Source organism: Budorcas taxicolor, chromosome 18 (genome assembly GCF_023091745.1).
Source record: "Budorcas taxicolor isolate Tak-1 chromosome 18, Takin1.1, whole genome shotgun sequence".
Classification (NCBI taxonomy): domain Eukaryota; kingdom Metazoa; phylum Chordata; class Mammalia; order Artiodactyla; family Bovidae; genus Budorcas; species Budorcas taxicolor.
The window spans coordinates 4,189,215-4,215,013 of NC_068927.1; the positions used below are offsets into that span (position 1 = coordinate 4,189,215).

Below are 25,799 nucleotides of genomic sequence, written 5' to 3' on the forward strand. Positions count from 1 at the left end.
ACCTCGGGTGCCCTCACGGGGACCACAGGCGTGGGCAGGAAGCGGCGTGACCGCAGTGGGCTCCAACCGACGTTCCGTCTCGCCCACTGTGACCCCACGTGGCGCTCACCGCGGTGTGGCAGCTGCTGGAGCCCCGGGTGGCAGCGGCTGAACCTCTGCTGGGAACCGGCTCACAGTCTGGTATAGCCTCCCCTTGCTGTCTGCCCCTGGTCATACAGCTGGAGCCTTCTCACCCAGTTCCGCAAAGTGCGGTGTTTGTTCACCTGACGGATGTTTTCAGGAGCCCACCCTCTGGGGACACAGCAGTAAAGGGGCCTCCAGGGAGCATGCGGCGGCATGGGGGTGACGCAGGCGCGGCGGCCGGGAGCGCTGACAGGGTGCTGCTGGAGAGGGCTGGGTGTTCAGGAGGGTTGTCTGAGATGGTGTGGGGGAACAGACATCATCAGGGAGAGGGTCCTTATGGGGACCGGAAAGCCAGCGCAGCCCCGTGCGACAGGAGCAGGAGATTCGCTTTCTCAGACACCGGTGATGGTTGGAGAAGCAGCTTGCAGATACCCCCGCCTCGGAGTTGTTGGTAACCTTGCTGAGGGCAGTTTGGGGGTTTAGAGTAGCTCAGGAGGGCATGGAAGCAGGGGGAGTGAAGAAGACCATTGCAGACAGCTTCTTTGCAGGTGCTTTCCATGGCACGTGAGACAGTTGCTGCTTTACAGTGGTGGAAGTGGACCTGAGAGAGGCTTGTGTTGGGGGATGCCTGGCCCGCACGTGCAGACTCGGTGGACAGGGAAAGTGCACTTAATGGAACTTGTCGTAAAGACCCTGATCGTAAGGAAGAGCCCTGGAGGGCCTGGTTCCGTGTATTTGTAATCTCTCTCTTGCTATCCAAATGGTTCTGAACTTTGGGGTTTTAAACCCAAACCCTTCTGACAATCTAAATCTACAGATTCATACCCAAGAAAAACACTCCTATCATGTTGTTTAGGGAGGTTGATGGATCCTCTGACGTCTGTTCCAGGAGCACCCAGGTCAAGAGGCTACACATCACATATGTTCCCAAGGCCGTCAGTCCCTGAAGGCTCTGAAACTGGCAGGGAAAACTTGCTTGTCTCTTCTTCCCGAGTAGATCGTCAGTTCCTTGAGGGTAAAGGCAATGTAATGTTTTGCCTTGTTTCTTACGCTTAGTGACCGGAGTAAGAGCGAGGAGACAGACTGCCTGCCTCACTTGGCCACTCCCCGCGTGAGTGTGGGGAGCGGCTGGCCGTGCAGTCCTCACTGACGCCCGAGACAGGACACCATGCTTCAGTAACTTCCTGTCAGGCCGACAGCTCCCCTGTAACAAGTTGTTCCTTTGGGGAAATAACCAGGCCTCCTGTTATATTTTGTGTTGGTTTCCTGTTACGAGTGTAACAAATGATCACAACACAAATTTATTGTCTTACATTTTTGGAGGTTAAAATTCCTGAAACGGCCAAGGTTTTGCCAGGATTGCATTTCTTGTGGCGGTTCCAGAGAAGCCATTTCCTTGCCTTTTGGAGCTTCTGGAGGCCACCCGCTCTCCTTGGGCTCATGGCGCATTCCTTTGTCTTCAGAGCCTGCAGCTAGCATTTTCAAATGTCTCTCTGACATATGATTCCCTGGCTATCTCCTTTACCTTGTAAAGAATCTGTAACCACATTGGGCCCCGCCCCCCCCAATGATCCGGGATAGTCTTCCATTTTAAAATCCTTAATTTATCCCATCTGTAATGCCCTTTTCTCCACAGAAGATAATATTTACATAAAGTAATTGTACTACAATAAAAAGTATGTTTTTATATAAAAAAGGTAACATTTGCAGCTTCCAGAGGTTAGGGTGTGGACACCTTTTAGGGACCGTTATTCTGCCAGCCAAACACTTCTCTAGCTATTTACACATATGTTCTCATTCAGAGGCTCGGTTGGTAAAATTATTCCTGATTTACAGGTGAGGAAATGGAAGCTCAGAATTTCCCCTGGGCTCCAAAATTCATGACTTGAGGGCTGGAATTCTGAGTCCTCACCACCTTGTTCCATTCTGCTTGGCTGCTCGTGTTTTAATTCTCATATCTTCCATGGATTTCAGTTAGTGATATATGTCAGTATTATGTTCCTGATACCAATATTTGGGGAAGTTGATGTGCTGACTCAGTGAAATAAGGAAATGTCAAAACCTATGTAATCGCGGTCATCACAGCAAAAGACCAAAGTGAAGAAAGAATTTAATTCCAGTTTGCATGGCCTTCCCATTTCTCATCAGCATTCATGTGTAAGGTCCAACACAGAGACGGCTTAGCGGCTTAATAGTTTGTCCGCTGACATAGACTTGATTTTCATGTTACAGCATGTTACTAATATTTCGCTTGCCAGCCAGCCAGATTATGTATCGTTAGGCGATCTCTGACTTCTTTAACCTTGGAACTGTTACGAGGCAAGATGAGGCGGTTTTGCCGTGTTCCTGCTACTACACTGGAGTCTCTTCCTTTGCCCTCTTTGCTGCCCTACACCGGCCTCTCCCATTTTTGTCTCCTAGACTTCAAGCCATCATCAGTATAGTAGCACACTTTACACATCTTGATAGGGGCCATTCGCTGTTTCAGGGATCTTAGAAGTGGTGGCCCTTCCTGCCCGCGCTTTGTGTCTGGAGGGTCCTGGGAAATCCTTTCTAACTCACTGGTCAGTACCTCGTAGCTGTGTACCGTCTCCTCACCTCTCTCTCTGTGGTCCTCAAAGCTGTGGATGACAGGAAATCAAGGGCTGAAGCACGAAGGTCTTCTCTTGCCCTGACAGTTCTCTTCCACAGGGTTGATCACTCCGCTGCTCTTGAGCTCTCAAAACGACCTCCTTCTTTTCTTCTGGCTTCTTCCTCTTTAGAAGCCATTTCAAAGCACAGTTGTGGCCGACGGGATCGTGTCCGCCGAGTTCCTGCCTGCATCTCCTTCTGTGGTGGAGGTGCAGACGAGCAGCGGATGCCCTGCTGAGAAGGGGCCAGGTCTCTAGGCCCAGGCGAGACGCCAGCCAGCTACTCATCCTTGCAGATAACCCAGCTCAGCCTGCCGTGTGGGCACGTGGCAGGGCCCGACCTGAACGAATGGTTTCTGTGGAGTGTGTGCAGCAGTGTGAGATCCGCGTCCTGAGACGATACTGGGGCCTGTGGAGGGGTCTTCCGGCAGACCTCCAGTGACACAGAGGACAGGGCTGTCAGCGTGAGTGGACGCAGGTCCCCCAGTGCTAGGCAAGTGGCGTTTTTCAGAATGAGCGGTCACTCAGATGAGAGTGTCATTCATGTCCATTCACCGGGTGAGTCAGATGCTGGCTGAACATGATCTCATGGTGTGTTTAAGCATTTCCTTTCTTGTAAGTGAAAAATCTCTATCAGGCCTGTGTGCATTGGGATGGACAGTGCCTTCAGAAACCCAGAAATAAACTCTTGGTCCTGCATGGGTTTTGTGCAAAAATTTCCATCTTTGTCCTTTCCTCTTTGCTAACTCTCCTTCTCTCCTCCAATTCCACCTTCTTTCTCTCTCTCACACACACACCATTTTTTAAAAGTTACTTAAAAGTTGGAAATTTTAAGTATATCAGTCAGGATCCCAGGACTTGGAAGAGTGTGGGCTGACAATAGGGTGATTCCAGGTATAGTCACGTTTCTCTGGAAAAGTCAGCGGAGGGCACCTGTTAGGTGTGAGGGTAGGCCTGCATGGTGCGTGTCCTGCTCAGACAGCACCCCCTCGGAACTGGAAGAAGCGAGGCTCATGTCTACTGTCACTGTGGAGACAGTCCCCGTATCTCTGGGGGTGGAAACTGCCCTTTCTGCCTAAAACCTAGATGTTACGTTCCCTTTGTCTCTTCTGAGGGAGGGGGCTCCTTGGCCCTGCTTGATGCAATTGAGTGAATGAGGAGAAGCCTGAGCAGTCCTGCCTGTTCCACAGGTGCACTGCAGCATTGCCCAGACTCCAGAAAGCCCCCTCTAACCATGGGTGTGGGTGCTGGCTCCTCCAGAGGATGTGGGCCTGTGCTATGCTGGGACTTGGAATGGAGGCAGGACCGCCACTGAGAGGAGAGCATGGTACTTGGCTGAGTAACTGAACATTTCCCAGCCAGCCTTGTCTGTCCTATTGCCTAGCTTATAGATAAGCCTAATATCCGAGAATCTGAAGGAATTCTGCCTTGATCCTTTGGGTCCTGGGCCATCTCCCTCTTTGAACCGATGAGCTATCCTTTAATTAAGACATCTCCAAACTAAGAGCCAGATGTTCATCTGGAGACCACATCCACACTGAGTCATGATTGGCCGCCCCTGAGTTTGGCCGGAGCATGCTAGCCATGTGGTGAGGGGTTATCATTTGACAGTAGTGTTTCCTGGTCAGTGGCTGGTGACTGGAACACTCTCACACGGAGCCTTTCATCCTTTTTGTATTTGTCCTTGCTTAGGCCCAGGTCATCAGACTGTCATGCCCCTTCTTGCTTCCCTCCACCCAGTAATCCTTCTCCTAGATAGTCCTTCCAGGGCCTCTTTATGGAAGAAATGGGTTAGAGGGTCAAGGGGAACGGGCCCAGTTACCAGCATAGCTCCTGCTCCTGGCAAATGCTTTTCCCGCTCTTCTCTTGGCTGGAGCGCTGGCGTCGGGCCCCACCTGGCAGGAGCACAGCCGGGCCTTGCCGTGGCCGTGGGCGAGTTTGCAGTCACCGGGCTCACGCCCACATGCACAGCCTGCACCTCTTGCCTTTGTGCCCATGAGAGGCACTCCATTGAGCCTGTTGTCATTTTTAGCCAATGAACGGGATAGAGGTACTGATTGGGATTCAGCCTGTATATTTTAAAAATATTTACGTATGTGTTTTCATGCATCCATTGATTCTAAGGCACGTGCACTTCACAATTTAACAACTGAACACACTCTAATTCTGAAATCGGGGTGTGTCATATCACTCAAATTATGACTGACAGCTTTTTTCTCTTTCTTGGAGGTTCATAATGGTGCCCCTTCAAATGATGGCAGAGGGGGAGACAAGTCGAGAGAGTAGCATTGACATGTATACACTGCTGCGTGTAAAACAGATAAGGAGCAGAAGCCTGCTGTGCAGAACAGGGAACCCAGCTCTGTGCTCTGTGGCGACCTGGAGAGGTGGGACCTTGGGGGATAGGAGGGAGGTTCTAGAGGGAGGGGATTTGTGTATACTTGTAGCTGATTCACACTGTTGTACAGTAGAAACTGGAACAGCATTGTAAAGCAATTACACTCCAATTGAAAAAAAAAATTGATGGCATCTTAGAGCCCACAAAAATACATTACGTAGGATCAGCTCATTTTTCACTTCTTTGCCCAAAGAATTTGTGTATTTCCCCAAATAGGCAGATGTACTAGCAAGTCTCTGTATATTCACGTTGCACTAGGTGCAGCCAAGTAAAATGGGCGCCTCGTATGTCACATGACTTTGCTCTGCACAGAGCACTTGCATATCCACTGTTGGTTGGATTTTAGAACTATATTGGAAAGAAGGCAGGGTGCTATCCTATGCATATATTGCTGAGGAGCTGGTACAAGGCCACCTGGCTAGTGATAAAGAGAGCCTGTTTCTTCTGACTCCTTATTAGGAGTCAGCCTGGAATCCAGAAACAGCAAAAATACATTGGTTTGTTTTCCTTGCTTAGAGTAGAGAATGGAGATCACTACCCTGAGAGAATCTTTATAGCAGGCAACAATTGGGAATCTAAACACCCACAGAAGAAGATGGCTAAACACAATATATGATTACTGTAGAACGCAGAGGCATTGAAAATGACACGTATGTGGACTGTTACTGATACAAAGAGATTGTATATTTAAAAGAGGGAAATATGGATATCTGGGCAGAGGATTCTAATCAGAATGCATGTCTCATTGCTTTGATTCTGCTGCCAACCGTTGACCTCTTCCAGCAGGCAGGGACAGGCAGGGCCTGAAGGAGTCATGAAGGCTGAACTCCTGAGCAGATGCTAAGGTAGAGAAGTTACGGAAGAGGAGACGAGACCCAGCTGGAAGATGGAACCAAGACGCTTGACATGCAAGTAGTAGGGGCCCTCAGAGGAGAACAAGGGAAAGGAAGGGCGTATCCGTGAGGACGGGTTAGAAGTAGGTTAAAGTGTAATAGCAGACAGTCCATACAGTCAGTAGTTTAACTCAACAAGTTTATTTTCCCCGCATGATGCGGGAGCCAGTATAGGTACGGGAGGAGGGGGTTTTGCTCGTTGTTGTTATCCAGGAACAAAAGGTGACAGAGCCTTTGAATCATGAACTATTAATAGCACTTAAAGTTGGCTTGGAAGTGCATATATCACTTCTCCTCTTTTATTCACCAAAGCAAATCACAATCCCACTGTTAACTTCAGAGGGAGGCGCATATGTTCCTACCATACAGCCGGAAGGAGGAAAGCTGGAAATATTTGGTAAACGGCACTCCTGACCTACCATGAAGGGAAAAAACTAAGATACATCTAAGAGTATCCTAGTAATATTGCTTAACTCTTAGGATGGAAAGAAAAATCTTCCAAGCTTTCAGGCCAAAGGAACATACCATTTACAAAGGAAAAAGAACCACACTGGCGTCAGATTTTCTATTTGCAACTCCAGGAAGCTAAAAAATGATAGAATTTTATCTGCAGACCACTGAGGAAGAAAGGAGGGCAAGTCAAGGATCATAGACCCAGGCAAACATTTATCTAACATGGTTTAGTTCAGTTCAGTTGCTCAGTCGTGTCTGACTCGTTGCAGCCCCATGGACTGCAGCACGCCAGGCCTCCCTGTCCATCACCAACTCTCAGAGCTTGCTCAGACTCATGTCCGTCAAGTCGGTGATGCCATCCAACCCTCTCATCCTTTGTCGTCCCCTTCTCCTGCCTTCAAGCTTCCCCAGCATTAGGGTCATTCCCAGTGAGTCAGTTCTTCACATCAGGTGGCCAAAGTATTGGAGTTTCAGCTTTAGCATCAGTCTATCCAGTGAACATTCAGGACTGCTTTCCTTTAGGATGGACTGGTTTGATCTTCTTGCAGTCCAAAGGACTCTCAAGAGTCTTCTCCAACATCACAGTTCAGAAGCATCAGTTCTTCGGTGCTCAGCTTTCTCTATAGTTCAACTCTCTCATCCATACGTGACTACTGGAAAAACCACAGTTTTGACTAGACAGACCTTTGTTGACAAAGTAATGTCTCTGCTTTTTAATATGCTGTCTAGGCTGGTCATAGCATTTCTTCCAAGGAGCAAGTGTCTTTTAATTTCATGGCTGCAGTCACCATTTGCAGTGATTTTGGAGCCCCCCAAAATAAAGTCTGTCACTGTTTCCATTGTTCCCCATCTATGTGTCATGAAGTGATGAGACTGGATACCATGATCTTAGTTTTCTGAATGTTAAATTTTAAGCCAGCCTTTTCACTCTCCACTTTCATCAAGAGGCTCTTTAGTTCTTCTCTTTCTGTCATAAGGGTGATGTCATCTGCGTATCTGAGGTTATTGATCTTTCTCCCAGCAGTCCTGATTCCAGCTTGTCCTTCCTTCATCCAGCCTGGCATTTCACATGATATACTCTGCATGTAAGTTAAATAAGCAGGGTGACAATATACAGCCTTGACATACTCCTTTTCCGGTTTGGAACCAGTCCGTTGTTCCATGTCCAGTTTTAACTGTTGCTTCTTGACCTGCATACAGATTTCTCAGGAGACAGGTCAGGTGGTCTGGTATTCCTATCTCTTTGAGAATTTTCCACAGTTTGTTGTGATCCACACAGTCAGGTACTGAAAGTCTTAGCCACAGCAATTAAGAAAAGAAATAAAACACATCCAGTCTCAGAAAGAAAAAAACACATTATCAAATGACACTTTTTCCAGCATTATATTATGAAAATTTCAAACATACAGGAAATTTGAAAAGTTTAGCTTATATATCTTACTTTTTTGATGCCTTTTGTTTTAATGTAGACAGTACATCTCCCTCTAAATGCTTCGTTTAGCCTATCATTAACTACAGTTCAGTATTTGCTTACACTTTTTTCTGGTTGAGGTGAAATGTACACCAATGAAGTCTCAAATCTTCAGCGTACATTCACAGAATTCTGACAGAAACATGCATGTGTATGACCTAAGCCCTCCCCGTGACACAGCATTTTCATCACCCCAAAAGCTTCTCTGAACCTTTTTCAATTAATCTCTGCCCGAACCGCTACCCCTAGAGATGGCCACTGTTCTGATTTTTTCCACCGTAGGTTAACTTTCCCTGTTGTAGAACTTTGTATAATTCCTGTAATATGTGCTCTTTCGTGCACTTCACTCAGCATATTTTTAATGATCATCTGTGTTCCATGTGTCAGTAGTTTATGCTGCTTATTGCTGAGTAGGGTTCTAATTGCATTCCATGATTATGTCACAGTTTATCCATGCTATTGACAATCAGTTGGGTTTTTTCAGAGATTTCTTACTAGAATAAAGCTGTGATGAATATTCTGAGACATATTCATATAGACATATGTTTTTGTTTCTTTTGGATAAATATTTAGACACTAATTCTTGTGTTAGGAGGGCTTCCCACGTGCTCCAGTGGTAAAGAACCCGCCTGCCATTGCAGGTGATGCAAGAGACACGTGTTCGATCCCTGGTTCAGGAAGATCCCCTGGCGTAGGAAATGGCAATCCACTCCAGTATTCAGTTGAGTTCAGTTCAGTCGCTCAGTCATGTCCGACTCTTTGCAACCCCATGAATCGCAGCACGCCAGGCCTCCCTGTTCATCACCGTCTCCCGGAGTTCACCCAAACTCAACGTCCATCAAGTCTGTGATGCCGTCCAGCCATCTCATCCTCTGTCTCCCCTTCTCCTCCTGCCCTCAATCCCTCCCAGCGTCAGAGTCTGTTCCAATGAGTCAACACTTCGCATGAGGTGGCCAAAGTACTGGAGTTTCAGCTTTAGCATCATTCCTTCCAAAGAAATCCCAGGGCTGATCTCCTTCAGAATGGACTGGGTGGATCTCCTTGCAGTCCAAGGGACTCTCAAGAGTCTTCTCCAACACCACAGTTCAGAAGCATCAATTCTTCGGCACTCAGCTTTCTTCACAGTCCAACTCTCACATCCATACATGACCACTGGAAAAACCATAGCCTTGACTAGACGGACCTTAGTTGGCAAAGTAATGTCTCTGCTTTTGAATATACTATCTAGGTTGCTCATCACTTTTCTTCCAAGGAGTAAGCGTCTTTTAATTTCATGGCTGCAGTCACCATCTGCAGTGATTTTGGAGCCCCAAAACATAAAGTCTGACACTGTTTCTACTGTTTCCCCATCTATTTCCCATGAAGTGATGGGACCAGATGCCATGATCTTCATTTTCTGAATGTTGAGCTTTAAGCCAACTTTTTTGCTCTTCTCTTTCACTCTCATCAAGAGGCTTTTTAGCTCCTCTTCACTTTCTGCCATAAGGGTGGTGTCATCTGCATATCTGAGGTGATTGATATTTCTCCTGGCAATCTTGATTCCAGCTTGTGTTTCTTCCAGTCCAGCGTTTCTCATGATGTACTCTGCATAGAAGTTAAATAAGCAGGGTGACAATATACAGCCTTGACATACTCCTTTTCCTATTTGGAACCAGTCTGTTGTTCCATGTCCAGTTCTAACTGTTGCTTCCTGACCTGCATACAGATTTTTCAAGAGGCAGGTGAGATGGTCTGGTATTCCATCTCTTTCAGAATTCTCCACAGTTTCTTGTGATACACACAGTCAAAGGCTTTGGCATAGTCAATAAAGCAGAAATAGATGTTTTTCTGGAACTCTCTTGCTTTTTCCATGATCCAGCGGATGTTGGCAATTTGATCTCTGGTTCCTCTGCCTTTTCTAAAACCAGCTTGAACATCAGCAAGTTCACGGTTCACGTATTGCTGAAGCCTGGCTTGGAGAATTTTGAGCATTACTTTACTAGCATGTGAGATGAGTGCAATTGTGTGGTAGTTTGAGCATTCTTTGGCATTGCCTTTCTTTGGGATTGGAAGGAAAACTGACCTTTTCCAGTCCTGTGGCCACTGCTGAGTTTTCCAAATTTGCTGGCATATTGAGTGCAGCACTTTCACAGCATCTTCTTTCAGGATTTGAAACAGCTCAACTGGAATTCCATCACCACTAGCTTTGTTCATAGTGATGCTTTCTAAGGCCCACTTAACTTCAGTTTCCAAGATGTCTGGCTCTAGATTAGTGATCACACCATCGTGATTATCTGGGTCATGAAGATCTTTTTATACAGTCTTCTGTGTATTCTTGTCACGTCTTCTTAATATCTTCTGCTTCTGTTAGGTCCATACCATTTCTGTCCTTTATTGAGCCCATCTTTGCATGAAATGTTCCCTTGATATCTCTAATTTTTTGATGAGATCTCTAGTCTTTCCCATTCTGTTGTTTTCCTCTATTTCTTTGCTTTGATCGCTGAAGAAGGCTTTCTTATCTCTCCTCGCTATTCTTTGGAACTCTGCATTCTGATGCTTATATCTTTCCTTTTCTCCTTTGCTTTTCGCCTCTCTTCTTTTCACAGCTATTTGTAAGGCCTCCCCAGACAGCCATTTTGGTTTTTTGCCTTTCTTTTCCATGGGGATGGTCTTGATCCCTGTCTCCTGTACAGTGTCACGAACCTCATTCCATAGTTCATCAGGTACTCTATCAGATCTAGGCCCTATTTCTCACTTCCACTGTATAATCATAAGGGATTTGATTTAGGTCATACCTGAATGGTCTAGCAGTTTTCCCTACTTTCTTCAATTTTAGTCTGAATTTGGTAATAAGGAGTTCATGATCTGAGCCACAGTCAGCTCCCGGTCTTGTTTTTGCTGACTGGATAGAGCTTTTCCATCTTTGGCTGCAAAGAATATAATCAATCTGATTTCGGTGTTGATCATCTGGTGATGTCCATGTGTAGAGTCTTCTCTTGAGTTGTTGGAAGAGGGTGTTTGCTATGACCAGTGCGTTCTCTTGGCAAAACTCTATTAGTCTTTGCCCTGCTTCATTCCGCATTCCAAGGCCAAATTTGCCTGTTACTCCAGGTGTTTCTTGACTTCCTACTTTTGCATTCCAGTCCCCTATAATGAAAAGGACATCTTATTTGGGTGTTAGTTCTAAAAGGTCTTGTAGGTCTTCATAAAACCGTTCAACTTCAGCTTCTTCAGCGTTACTGGTTGGGCATAGACTTGGATAACTGTGATATTGAATGGTTTGCCTTGGAGACGAACAGAGATCATTCTGTCATTTTTGAGATTGCATCCAAGTACTGCATTTCGGACTCTTTTGTTGACCACGATGGCTACTCCATTTCTTCTGAGGGATTCCTGCCCGCAGTAGTAGATATAATGGTCATCTGAGTTAAATTCACCCATGCCAGCCCATTTTAGTTTGCTGATTCCTAGAATGTCGACGTTCACCCTTGCCATCTCGTTTGACCACTTCCAATTTGCCTTGATTCATGGACCTAACAGTCCAGGTTCCTATGCAATATTGCTCTTTACAGCATCAGACCTTGCTTCTATCACCAGTCACATCCACAACTGGATATTGTTTTTGCTTTGGCTCCATCCCTTCATTCTTTCTGGAGTTATTTCTCCACTGATCTCCAGTAGCGTATTGGGCACCTACTGACCTGGGGAGTTCCTCTTTCAGTATCCTATCATGTTGCCTTTTCATAGTGTTCATGGGGTTCTCAAGGCAAGAATACTGAAGTGGTTTGCCATTCCCTTCTCCAGTGGACCACGTTCTGTCAGACCTCTCCACCATGACCCGCCCTTCTTGGGCTGCCCTGCAGGCATGGCTTAGTTTCATTGAGTTAGAGGAGGCTGTGGTCCTAGTGTGATTAGATTGACTATTTTTCTGTGACTATGGTTTCAGTGTGTCTGCCCTCTGATGCCCTCTTGCAACACCTGCCATCTTACTTGGATTTCTCTTACCTTGCGCGTGGGGTATCTCTTCACGGCTGCTCCAGCAAAGCACAGCTGCTGCTCCTTCCCTTGGACGAGGGGTATCTCCTTACCACCGCTGTTCCTGACCTTCAATGTGGGATGGCTCCTCTAGGCCCTCCTGCGCCCACATAGCCACCACTCCTCGGATGCTCCTCCCGGCCGCTAGCTCCTCTCGGCTTCCGCCCCTGACCTCGGACGCGGGGTAGCTCCTCCCAGCCGCCGCTGCTGACCTCGGATGCAGGGTAGCTCCTCTCGGCCGTTCCTGCGCTGTTGCAGCCTGGCACTCTAGGCCGCTGCCCCTGACGTCTGACGTGGGGTAGCTCCTCTCTGCGCTTAGTGTTCATGCCAGGAAAATTCCATGGACAGAGGAGCATGGTGGGCTACAGTCCGTGGGGCCACAAAGAGTAGGACGTGATTGAGCAACTGCGCACAACAACCTCTTGGGTTAGGCTAAGTGTGTGTTTTGTCTTACAAAGAACTACCAGACCTTTTCCCAAAACGACTGTGTCTTATACTCCCTCCAAGAATATGAGAGTTCCAGTTGCTCCATATCCTCACCAACATTTGCTGCTGTCAGTCTTTTAAACTTGTACATTTGACATGCTAATAAAGAAACGTATTTGATTTCTCCAGAGAAACCAAACCACTGGGATATATTATATATATATATTTCTGTTGCTCTGCCTTTTTATTCTCTGCAGGGCTTCCACAAATTGGATGATGCCAACCCATACTGGGGAGGTCAATCTGCTTTACTCACTCTTTGAACTCAGATGTTAATCTCATTCAGAAACTCCCAGATATAATGTGTAACCAAATATCTGTGTACCCCATGACCCAGTAAACAGAAAATTAACCAACATAACAGATACATTAAGTACATACACAGAGACGCACTTGGTATTACATTGATTTCAAGTATCTATCCTTAGGCTGTCTCTTGATACTTGCTATGAGAATTCTGTTGGCTCCTGGGACAGTAGGTGAGCCCCAGACTCTGGAACGGAGTCTAGAGGCTGAGTCCAGAAGAGGGGTGTCGAAAGAGGCAATAGTCAAAACTGGTGGCCTTTCCCTAGTCCAGGATGTTCTGCAGGAGAGAATGGCCCAGACATCAACCACTGATAAACTGCATTGGTTTCCAGTTGTTTCTCTGATGGAGGGAGGGAGGGAGAGACAGTCAGTGTGTGTTAAAAATGTGATACTTACTCATGTGCTCTCGGGGACACGTTTCTTTGGTATAGAAAAATAAGTCATCCAGCGTTACCCCTTGGCCTTTCATTGTAATAAATCCCATTTAATAGAATTCATGCGGTCAAGTCTCATTTAACAGACATTAGGCACCACAAGAATAGAAGAGGGAGAAATCTGGCAGGACACCGGGCCCTGGCTGGTAGGGACAGAGTGGGTGGTGCTTCCTGCGCCCCTCGGTGGGAGGAATTCCTTCAGCCCCCCACCAGGATGGAGGGCCTGCCTGGCTTCCTTTTCGCTGGCTGCTGCTTTTGCGTCTTCTCCCTTTAGGTGATCCCAGAGACAGGCAGAACTGGGGCAGGGCTAAAATAGCGCATCAGCTTAGAGGGAGGGTCCGGAAGGGAACTGGGGCAACGTGAGAGCCGCGTTCTGCCTGCCCAAGAAATCAGGTCTTAAAGGAGAAGGTTGCAGTTTTGGAAAATGAGAAAAGCTTTCCTTTGTATTGCAAGATAAATGCTGTAGAGGCACGAGGGAGTTGTAGCTTGAGCTGGTTTCCCCAGTCTTTCCTCAGTTGCTCTGACGGTCAGATGGAAGCAACTGGGTCAAGTCCAAGGGGCCCAGTTAACCCTGTCCAGGAAGATGCTGGACGTGCATGACCACGTGTGTGTTCCTGGCTCCCCCTTGGTTCTCTGCAGGGGGGCTCACTGACACCACCTCCCTTTAACCCAGGATAGCAGGGGGACAGCCCCTCACCAGGTGGAGGCTTGTCCTGTCCCGGGAGCTCCGATCTTCGGTCCAGCGAGGATTCCTCCCACTCAGGCCTTGTCGAACGACAGGAAGCAACTGGGCTCTGGCCTTCACCTCTCTACGTAACCCTGGGCTGATCTGATGCCAAGAGGAAGAAGGAAGACGGGGTCTCCGTAAGGATCTCCCTCTTGACTGGGGGCGTGGAAGAGTCCTGTAGCAGTGTTCATTCGGTGGAGCCCCCCAGCACAGTCCTGGGGCGGAGACGAGTCCCCCGTGGTGCTCTGTCCTGGGCCCCTGCCTCTGCCACAGCCTTGGAGGGGCAGACAGGCTCGGGAGCTGCTGGCAGACGTGGCTGGCCAGCCCAAGCTAGCAGTGCCTCCTCCCTCCGGCAGACGAAGACACGACGCGGGCAGGGCCCTCCGAGGAGAGATTAGACAGAGGCGGCGGCAGCGGGCGCATGCTGTCTGCTCACCCCGCTTCCAGGGCTCGCTGGGCAGAGTCCTCGAGTCCCACCTGGAGCTTGCTTCCCCGTGAAGGACAAGAGAGCATCTCTTCCCCGAATTTCCTGAGTGCTGATGAGGTCGCATGAAGCTGACGGAAATCATGTCAGTTGGATGACTGCAGGGACCACTGTTTGATCTTTGTTTGCTGGGCTGATTTTAGTTCAGTTGGGACTTCTTTTTCCAAGTGGTATCAAAATTTCCTAGATTTTTTTTTTTAACTGTCAGATGGCTCATAGAGATCATAGTGCAGGGGACCGGAGTTCAGTCCCTGGTCAGGGAACTAAGACCCCCATGTGCTGCAGCGGATCTAAGCCCGACTTCAGGGCAACTAGAGAGGCCCTTGCAGCAACGGAGACCCAGGGCAGTCCATAAAAATAAAAGAGGCGTTTAAGAATCAGCCATTTCACCTGAAAAAGATCACAGTACTTGTCATCCGCAGGGCTGTTGGTGCTGAGCTGTGACTGCACAGTCCCACGCAGTGCCTGGGGCAGCAAGCAGCGGTGTCCATCCTGATCATCAGGACCTTTCAGGAAGGGAGCGGGGGTCACTAGTCCCCCCACCCCCCAGGCTCTCTATTTCACCTTTTGCCCTTCACGTTCCATTTAAAAGGTAGTTTGCAAATTCAGCGTCTTACAGCCAATGCTGCAGGCTCAGTGCCAGGAGGAAAGCAGATCTCGGTCCTTCCGTATTAATAGAACTCCCAGGGGGAAAAACTTAACACTTGGTACAGTGTGTGGGATTATCCGGGACCGCGGTTGCTTCAGAGGGCATTGCTGGGACGATGTGGGAGTCTTGAGGTGAATGCTTGAGGATGCCTTGTGTGTGTGTGTGTGTGTGTGTGTGTGTGTGTGTGTGTGTGGCATTTCACGTCCCTTTTGCTGTGTGACCCTCCTGTACTGGTCGGCCTGTCCCACGGTCCTGGGAACACAGTGCTTGCTGGGAGGCGAGACTCCCTGGCTATTGGGTGCCAGCCCTGGCCCTCTGGCTGCGTTACCTGGGCAGGTGACCTACCCTGGTGTCCTCTTCTGCAAAACAGAGTTAACGCTAATGCTGACCCGCCTCATATTCCCAGCAAATGAGAAGACCTGTAAAGCTGCCCAGATCAGCGAAAGTGCGGTTGATGATCACCTGCCTTAGAGGCTAGGGGCCTGGTGTGTACAGTTCCCTGTCGGCTGTACAGGAAGCGCCGTTCACAGTGCTCCAGAGTCCTGTGCTCTGAAGAGATGGGCCCAGCTCACTTCTGCATGACCTGTGGCCAGGGTGCCCTGCTGGTCCGTCTCCCCATCCCTCACCGTCCCCTGCCTTCTTCCTCGTTACTCACTGCCTGGCTTGCTGATGGTGTGCCTTTGTTCAGCGCCATTTTAGCCCGCTTTCAGATTTCTTATTTGATTCTCCAAAGGGAAGTAGATGTGTCTCTTTTTCAGATGAGGAACTGAGGTCCAGGGAGAGTAGATAACTTGCCAAGGTCTTGAGGCTGGAAAACCCGGGTCATCTTGGCCTTCCCCGCTCACATGACAACAGAGCCTGAGGTTTTTGGGTTTTTTGGCCTTACACACACACACACAAATGCAGAGGTGGGTGACGGAAGTGGTACTGACCCTGCTTTCATTAGAATATAGGTCTCTCCTACCATAGTGGCGCTTCCTCCAAGACCTAGTATTTCCCAGCCCGCCTCTTTTTGAAAACTCTGTTCTGAGGTGTGTTTCCCAACACCACCAAGCAATTAACTTAATTCTGAGGGTAGCTACCTGCAGATGGCATCTGATCCCACAGGCTCAGCCCCCCAGGACAGCCCCCACTTCCAAGGCCAGTCACAAGCCCAGGTTGTCACCTCCGCTTCTGTCCAGCTGCCTGTTAATTGGAGGTTCCCATGCCCCCTTCCTCTCCCAGACCTCAGAAACATTTCACTCACTAGAAGAACGGTTTATTATATAAAGATGTAACTCAGGAACAGCCCAGCGAGAGAGGTGCACAGTGTCAGGTTGGAAGGGTAGGGGGGCGGGGTGGGGGGGGTGGCGGATGGGGGCGGTGGGGTGGGCGGGGTGGGGGTGTTGGGGTCGTGGGGGGCGGAACGGCAGAGCCACACTGGCTCCAGGCATACCGCTCTCCCCAGACCTCCAGCCAGAGAGCTCCAGACCCTCTCCTTCGAGGTTTGATGGGGACTTGGTCACATAGGCATGATCGATTAAGTCCCTGGCCACTGGTGACTGGTCGAGCCTCTAGGTCAGGGGTGGGGCTGGAAGTTCCAGTCTTCTAATCACGTGGTTGGTTCTCTTGGCAACCGGACCCCATCCTTAGGTTATCATCTAGGGACTTTCCAAAAGTCACCTCAAAGGGGATGGTTATGAATAAACACTCCTTTAACTCTTTCACCTTTGGTTCTGGAGCTGTTTCAGGAAGTGACGACAAAAGCCCAAATGCTACTGGCCTTACGTTAATGGACTCCAAGGGTTTTAGTTTAGCTCTGGGCCAGAAACAGGACAAAGGCCACATATATGCTTCTGATTAGAAATCACAATATCACACCTGCAGTCAACTCTTTCTTTTCCAATGGCGAGGACTTTCGGTTGGGAGCTAAGAAATCTGATTCTGGTCTCAGCTCAGCCCCTCAGTTGTTTGACTGTTGGCCTCCCAGGGTCTCTTTCTTTATCTGTACAATGAGAGGATGGGCCTAAACCTGTGAATCTCAGCTTGTTTTTTCCTAGGACATAAATGTCCAGTGACGTTTCCTCCTAGACCTTTCTTGCGGGGCGTCCCTTTTTCCCAGCATCGTAGCTGTAACTTGACCCTTCTCCGATACTCAGGGAATCACGGTGGGGTGCAAAGGTTCGAATGATGCCATTGTAACAGCCATGACTGTGCTAAGTAATCAGAGGTGTGAGTAACGTACAAGGTGAAGGGCTTTTCTTTAGTGAGCAGTCCCTGTACCACCTCCCAGTGGCCGCATCAGGACGTGGTATCTGAGGGCCTGTCAGGCCCATCCTGGCCTCCCCTCAGCCCTGCGCCCTCAGCCTGCAGGCAGGGTCCTGACTTGGCAAGTTAAAGTGAAAGCATCTTGTAGTCACTTAAAGCGTCGCAAAACCTTGGTCTTTTGAGTGAGAAAGAAGGGTGAACAACTAGTCTCCCAGTGGCTGGTCATTCTGTGAAATGTTACTGAGTACAAGTATTGGTGTATTTGCAGGGCACAGGCCTGAGGGCAGACTCAGGGAGACAGAAGGACGAGGTTAGAAGAGCATTCTCACCGTGCCAGACTCGAGTTCATGACTCACCTGTGCTAGGATGCGGGATGGACCCTCCCCTCTCAAGTTTCCTTTCTGTGTTCTGGTGTTGTCTTTAATGGATGCATAACCACCCAGAGATCAGAAAATACAGCCCTTTCTCAAAGCTCAGCCAGAGTCCTTGAGATGACAGCACTTCCAGGACTTTTTAGCCAACGCACGTAGATGCTGAGTATCTCTGAGGAAAGGGGCTGGGGGAATGGGGTTGGTGCCGCAGAGTCTGAGGTCCACTTTGCCCAGAGTGGGCTGGACTGTGGGTGTTCTGTCTGGTTCTGGAGCTCAGAGCCCTGTCCCTGAAGAGAGGAGGGTTCAGAGAAGACCTCATGCCAAGAGTCTGTGCCCTGCCCAGGAGCCGGCCCGCTTCCTGGCTCAGCACCGCCAGCTGTCCAGGTCAGGGGCTGCCCTGCAGAGTGAGCGGGTCCCCTCGGGAAGGACACTGGGGAAGCTGTGAGCTCCTCTTTGCCTTGAACCCTCTCCTCATGGTAGATACTGCTCCTGCGTCCAGTGAAACTGTGTGTGGACACTTAGGCTGAAAATTAACAGAAGGGTCAAATCTTCACCCCAGTATTTAGACGTCTGTATTTGACCTGGAAACTCCAGACTGGGAAAGTAGGGGTTATGGTCGCAATAAGGGAGACTTAAAATTTGATGTGGACAAATAAATAGATGACTTTTCAGTCTTTTCAGCAGAATGGAAGTGAAGTATTCTATTTGAAACCAGTAGGTTTTTTTTTTTGCTCCACTGTGCAGCCTGTGGAGCTTAGGGTATAGTTCCCTGTCCAGTGATCAAACCTGGGAAAGCAGAATCCTAACCACTGGACCACCAGGGAATTTCCCATTTGTTTTGTTTTACAATATTTACTTATTTGGCTCCACCAAGTCTTCACTGAGGCGTGTGGGATCTTTACTTTCAGCATGTAAGATCTAGTTCCCTGGCCCAGAGACGGAATCCAGTCCCCCTGCGCTGGAAGCACAAGCGTCTCAGCCACTGGAGCGCCAGGGAGGGAGTTCCCCCTTTGAAAAGTAATTTTAATAAAAGTAAAATGGGGAAAATTGGAAAGATTTGTATTTATCTGTAAAAATCTGTATTTATCTGTAAAAATCAGTCAAAAGATAATTTATAAAAAAGCGATCAATGCATAATGGAGTTCAGCTCAAAAGGTTCTCCGCCAGAATATCCAGTGCTGATACACTTTGATGAAACTCCCCAGGTGTGTAATGAATAAACTTCCTGGAGAATAAAACGGCAGGGTCAGTCGCCTGTGGTTGTGAAACAGCTGTCACTCTTGGAGGCATATGGCCAAGGCATGTGCGGCATTCGGGAGTGCTCTGCAGGGCCACCCCACTGCGCTCACTCTCCAAGGACAGCTGCAGGGGGCTGTGGGAGGGAAGGTGCTCAGGCTGAGGGGTGGAGGTGCCCACACCTGTAGGGGTTCCTTCCCCAGGAAGGATGTTAACTCTTTGATATTTAAAGACAGACTGTTCAGTCACCTTGATTCGCTCAATGACTCCCTGTCCCCACTGCCCACTAGACCCCCTTGGGAAAGGATCTGAATGCAAAGAAAACTCAAGTCTGATGCCAGAGATGGCTAGTAGGCTTCGGCAAGGAGCATGACAAGGGTGTGCAGTTCAGTTCAGTCGCTCAGTTGTGTCCAACTCTTTGCGACCTCATGAGCCGCAGCACGCCAGGCCTCCCTGTCCATCACCAACTCCCGGAGCTCACCCAAACCCATGTCCATTGAGTCGGTGATGCCATCCAACCATCTCATCCTGTGTTGTCCCCTTCTCCTTCCGCCTTCAATCTTTCCCAGCATCAGGGTCTTTTCAAATGAGTTAGCTCTTCGCATGAGGTGGCCAAAGTATTGGAGTTTCAGCTTCAGCATCAGTTCTTCCAACGAACACCCAGGACTGATCTCCTTTAGAAGACTGGTTGGATCTCCTTGCAGTCCAAGGGACTCTCAAGAGTCTTCTCCAACATCACAGTTCAAAAGCATCAATTCTTCGGCGCTCAGCTTTCTTTATAGTCCGACTCTCACATCCATACATGACCACTGGAAAAACCATAGCCTTGACTAGATGGACCTTTGTTGGCAAAGTAATGTCTCTGCTAAGGGTGAGCCTCCATGAGAAAAATGGGATTTGGAGGCTATAACAAAAAAATGAAATGTTGGTTGCCTTAATGCAGAAGTCAGCTGTGGGCTGTATCTAGACCGTCATTCTCTGTGTTGATTCTGAGCCCACACGGCCAGAGTCACACAAGAGTTTCCACCTTTATTATGGATATGCTTGGTTTGGGGAAACGAAACAAAACATTTCCTTCTGTTCTCTCTTTCAGGTTTCAAGTGCCCCATTTGCTCCAAGTCCGTGGCTTCTGATGAGATGGAAATGCACTTTATAATGTGTCTGAGCAAACCTCGTCTCTCCTACAACGGTGAGGGTTTGGTTGGGGCGGGAGGCAGGGGGTGGCCTCTGGGCAGCTTCTGCACCCTGCCTTCCAAGTGGGAAGGGCAAGGGGAGTGGGGCAGGGAGTCCGTCCCTCAGGAGGCTAGTGTGCCCCGTCCTTCCTGCCACCCGCTTAGCTCTTCTTGCGTCTGGTTGGGAGACAGGCCTTGGTCTCACGCAGCTGACAGCGGGAGGCCCGCGGGAGCGTCATCTCTCTGTGGGGAAGGGGAGTCCCGGCCGAGCTTTGCACGACCTGCTTAAGCCTGACTGTCCAGGGCAGAATAGATGTGATATGTGGACACCTTTGGGGACTAAGAACTGACCTGCCACCTTGGGGCTGAGCATGAGTACATCGAGGGACTCCATGAAACCCCAGTCCCCCGCCACGACACCCCGTGGACAGAGTGAAAGTGAACACCTGCCTAGCGTGCTATGCACAGACTTGGGTGCGTTCTCGGTCGCCTCAGTCATGGCCCACTCTTTGGGACCCCATGGACTCTAGCCCACCAGGCTCCTCTGTCCAGGGAACTCTCTGGACCAGCATACTGGGGTGGGCTGCCATTTCCTAGGGATCAAACCCAAGTGTCTTGCCCTGGCATGGGTGTGCCCGTGTTGCCCTGCATGGCCTCCTGGCCTCACTCAGCCACACTCACACTGAGCGTCCCCTCAGAGGGAGCAGAGGTTAGCCAGCCAGCCGGAGGCCTGCCGTGACTGTTCTTGGTGTGTTCCCATTTTCTCCCTCCTCTAGTTGAAAAGCCTCCCCTGGTGGCTCAGACAGACGGTAAAGTAGCCACCTGTGATGTGGCAGACATGGGTTCGATCCCTGGGTTGGGAACATCCCCTGGAGAAGGGGGAACAGTACTCTTGCCTGGAGAATTCTATGGACAGAGGAATCTGGTGGGCTACCGCCCATGGGGTTGCAAAGAGTGGGACTCGATGTAGCGACTTTCACTTGGGAGCTACCCTGGTGGCTTAGATGGTAAAGAATCTGACTGCAATGTGGGAGACCCAGGTTCGATCCCTGCATTTGGAAGAGGAGGAGGAAATGGCAACTCACTCCAGGATTCTTGCCTGGAGAATCCCATGGACAGCGGAGCCCGGCGGGCTACAGTCCATGGGGTCGCAGAGAGTCAGGAACGGTTGAGCAGCTGACATACACACAGTTGAAACGCCATCTCTTTGGGGCCAGGGGAGGGGAGGAGGTGCATGAGAGAATGTGTGTGTGAGTGTGAATGGGAGGACCTCTTTTGTAAAAGCCAGTCCTTAATCACCCAAGGCAAAGAGCAGCATGTTGCTTCTGGTCCCATCAGTGGAATTTGTCTTAAGGCAAAGAAGGTGCCTCGCCCCTCTGCGCGCACTGTTAACACAGGCAGTCTTTGTCTAAGGACACCTAAACCTTCCAGGTATGAAGAAGGCATTTGCCACCTGGGGTCTGTCAATGGAGTGAGAGTCTCCAGGGCTGGTCTGGGGCCTGTTCTGAGATATGGCACAGGCCTTTTGGGGCCTTAAGCCAAAATCCCAGTTCAGACCTCTAGGTCATATTTTACCAATGACTTCTTATCATCCTACTTTGTCTTTTCTACCAAAAAGGGAAAAAAGAAGAGATTTAAGGCATTTGTGAGGTGTAAAACTCTCAGTCTTTCTGGGAAGGGGATGATCTGAGACTTTTTTAGTGGGTATGTGCTGTTTTCTTATGAAGATTCACTGAAATTCCTGGTCACTCCCGGGAGATTCCCCATCTACACACACACACCCTTTCTGTAGATGCTAGCACCAATTGGGGAAATTTTAAGGAAATTGATAGCAGTTATATAAGGTGAAATTAACCACCAAAGAGGCGGGGTGGGGGGAAGAAACCTCCTAAATGAGACTGATAGAAAGTAGTATTTTTCTTATTATGAGGTTTGGCCTGAGCCGTGGGTTGGAAGCCCTCCAGTAGCCGCCTGCCAGACTTTTTTTTTTTAAAAAGGCCAGTTTAGGAAGGGCAAGACTAGTTTAACTGGTTCACCCAGTGCTCAGGAGAACCTTAAAGACCAGGAGCTGGTGCTCCCGCATGGGCACCTGGCCCGTGAGTCGGGATGACACAGGGATGCGGTGGGCATGCACCCCAGAGCACAGACCCTCCTGTCCTCTCTTCTCCTCTGAGGGCAGCTCTGAACCCAGAATGGACGCCTCAAGGGTGAGAATGGAGTCGGGGGACCCATTTGCTTGGATACATGTGGCCAGCTTGACGGGGTCTTGTAATTTCTCTCCCTTTCCAGTGTCTCTCTGTGTTTCTGAGACTGGCATCCTCAAGAACACGCACTCAGGTTTTGACCTTCATGTTGGTCAGCTAGTAGAATGAATCTGGAGGTGAGGAGCCTGGTTCTGCCATGAACAGAAGGGTCACAGTCCAGGGACCGAGGAGGCCCCGATTTCGTGACCAACAGGGCTCCTTGGCTCTGGGAGAGCCTGGCGTGTGGCAGGCTCTTTTGCCAGCAGTATTCAGCGAGCTTGGTGGCTGTCAGAGCAGCTTTAAAAGCTCCTGTCTGCTTAGCTTTCTTCTGGGGCACAGACCCTTGCCCTGCTTCTTAGGTCCTGCCTGCCCACCCCTCCTCTCTGCCATAGGTCATTGCCTCCAGCTAAATGCTGAATGTCACACAAGGTTTCTCTAAATGAAAGGGACTCTGGCTCCCCTCAAAGTAGGTGTGCCTCCTGCTCGTTTACCCCCCGCCAGCAGACTTGTGTCCATGGTGCTTGTTTGGCCTGTGTCTCTGCTCTCAGGGACCCCGTGGTTGGGATGGAAGTGCCTTTCCTTGGGCCTTGGGCAGCCAGGTCCTGGCTTAGGAGTTTGCCCAAGCTAGTGGGGCCGCTGCTGGGAGCTGTTATTGATGCTAGTAGTGGCTGAGTCTGACGGCCTGGGGTCTGTCTGGGGGTGTCTGTGCGGGTGCCCTTCCTGCAGGGGGATGGCAGGAGAGGGCTCCTGGCTGCCGGTGCATGAGGCGTGGGTGAGAGGGAGCCCTGGGGAGAGGGGAGAGGGCCCCAGGGCAGCCTCTGTAAAATGAAGCCCCTTGGGCCTGAGGACCCCCCTTCTGCTTGTCATGATGGAAACCCAGCCCACCTGGGCAGCGCTGGCAGTCCGGGGGCTGGGGTGGGACACTGCTGCTGGTAGGGGAGCGCTCCACTCGGAGTCTCCCCTTCGCCTGGAAACTCCCCAGGAAGGGAGCTGACATAGCCTGGCGTGGGTGGCACTGCCCCCTCCCGGCCCTCGGGAGGCTGCGGTGCCAGGCTCTTGGGCACCTGGCCTGGAGGTAAGGCCACGAGGAGCCTGTCTGGGACGTGCGTGAGGCTTGTCTCTCTGGCTCCCACCGTCCTGCTCACCAGGGCTGTGAGTGCCACAGGCCCGGGGACGTGGGTTCAGCCCCCAGTGTCCACACCCACCTCTGTGCCCCTCCAGAGTCCCACTGGGTGACGCTGGGCCTGTGCTCCCCGCAGACAGGCTCCTCCCCCCACCGGAAGGGAGGGCTGCAGCCATAGGTGAGGTGGGTGCTGGTTTCCAGCTCCAGAGGAGAGACTGTCGCCTGGTCTCTGAAGGACGGGAGCAGGTTGGCCAAGTGGAAGGAGCAGCGTGGGGGTCCTGGCTGCTACCCACAGCCTAAGCTGCAGCCCTGACCCCCCGGTGTCTTTGGGGTTCAGCGGGCTGTGTGTGTGTGACACTGGTGGCCTGGAGCTGGCCCCAGAGAAGCGAGGGCTCCCTCGTCTCCTCCTCAGCCGCTCCTCTTTGATGAATGGCAGCTGTCGGGGACAGGCAGAAGTGTGCCACCACTTCCCACCCCCGCCCCGGCAGCAGGACGCACTGCCCACCACCCTGGGCTGCTTCTCTGGTCTGCCTTAGAGCCGAGCGTTGGCCCTGTCAGCACCACCCCTCAGGCCAGGCTCACTTCCACGCTTCCTCCCAGGCCAGAGACCCTGGCTTTGCACAGGGTGTCAGGAAGCTGGGGCTTGTGGGGCTTGAGGAGAAAAAACAGCTTGGTTCTGTGTTCTCATTGACCAGAACTGGTCAAGCCCCCCTGCTCTGGGGACCTTGGGGTGCCCAGCCCAGAGGCATCAGAGTCCATCTGCATAGTAATCTCAGCATGGTTCAGGGTCCTCTCCTTTGGGCGGCGAGGTCCCCTGGCAGCTGACGGCGGGCTCCCAGCATGAGAGAGCAGAAGTCCTGTAGGATCTGGGTGGTGGCCAGACTTCAGCTTCAGCTGTGTTCCCGCCCCTGCTGGGCACTCAGGGATACCTGGGGGCTGCTGATTCCTAGCACCCTGAGGATTGGGACAGGAAATTTTACTCAACCCACTCAGACTTGTTGCCGGATTTGGGCTCCTCCTCCCTTCAGCAGTGGGGAGATGCCGCTTCCTGGGCTCTGTGCTGCATTTGGGCACCGCCTGCTTCCCCAAGCTCCCAGGGTCCCCAGCCCACTCCCCATTCACGCCCTCTGACTTCAGCAAGGTGTCTGGTTCTCTGGCTGCATTGTCCCTGTTTGCCAATCAAGAATAAACCGGGTGTCCTGCCTGGCTTGTAAGACCCTGAGGCTCATTGAACACACACATGTGAAATCTCCGTGTGTATCACTGGCCGTGTCCATGATCAATTAAAATCTTTCAGCAGTGAGGAATTCTCCTGCTTCAGGCTCTGCTGTTTTCATATCCAGAAGCCACCCTCTGGATATTTCTCCTGTGGGTTTGAGAACGTCTAGGTAGCCTTTTGCTGACTTCACCTCTTTTCACCTGCATTTCAATTACTAGAGTTCACCTGGTTCAGTCGTTTGCTCTCTGGGTTTGTCTAAGCTCTGTATCCCCCACCTCCCGCTGTGGCCCACATCTCTCCTCTAAACCCCAGATCAGGACTTGTGCGAATTCAGGGAGGTTTCTGTGGCCGTGTCGCCGGGGAGATTCCTGCTCAGCACCTCCCACCCAGCGCTGAGCTCATCTTTCATTCCCAAGCTGGCCCCCTCCTCCTGGGCTCCCTCTCGTCATGACAAGCGCCCGCCTGTGCCCCGCCCCTTTATTTGCCCAGCTGCCCCAGTTCTTGTCAGCCTCCCACCCCCAGTGCTGGCGCTGGCCTTGAGTTCCCCTCTCCTGCCATGCTGCATCAGCCTCCTGAGCGGGCTGCCTACCGAGGGCTCTTCCAGTCACTTCTAGTGGTTTCAGAAGACCAGATGTGATCAGAGCACGACTCGAGGGCCCCTCAGTGAACCAGCGAAAGCCCAGGCCCCGCAGCAGAATGCAGGTCCCAAGCCTGTCCTCAGGAAGTTGGTCTCTCCTCTCCCCGTGGCCCCACGACTCTGCAGCAGCGTCCTTCCCCCCAGGTGCACAGAGGCTGTCCCCTCGCCTGGACTCCCTAAGCCGTCCCCACCCCGCCCAGGCGCTTCCCACACCTCTAACATCTGGATCTGTGTGTGTCCTAAGACTTCCAGGAATCCCCATGCTGTTCATTTCCGTCTTGTTCACCCTCCCCTACTGGGCTGTGAGTTTCCTGAGTCCTGAGACCATGGCTTATTCACTTGAGTCACCAGTGTCCAGAATGTCACAGGAACGTCCTAGAGGGTGTTGGCCTTGCCCCCAGCTCTGCTTGTGCTGTTGTGCTTACGGCTTCATCCGGGGCCATGTGCAGCAGCTTCCTTCCATTCATTCTTTTCTGGTGGGAG

General features: G+C 50.6%; 1 protein-coding gene across 3 annotated transcripts in view; it reads left to right on the forward strand.

The window, feature by feature from the left end:
• ZNRF1 (zinc and ring finger 1) overlaps nucleotides 1-25,799 on the forward strand; it is an 86,847-nt gene that overhangs the window by 56,211 nt on the left and 4,837 nt on the right. For all 3 annotated transcript variants that reach the window (XM_052655490.1, XM_052655488.1, XM_052655489.1), the window contains exon 2: nucleotides 20,016-20,111. In XM_052655490.1, the coding sequence (XP_052511450.1) occupies nucleotides 20,016-20,111 (96 nt within the window). The remainder of the gene's footprint in view (nucleotides 1-20,015; nucleotides 20,112-25,799) is intronic.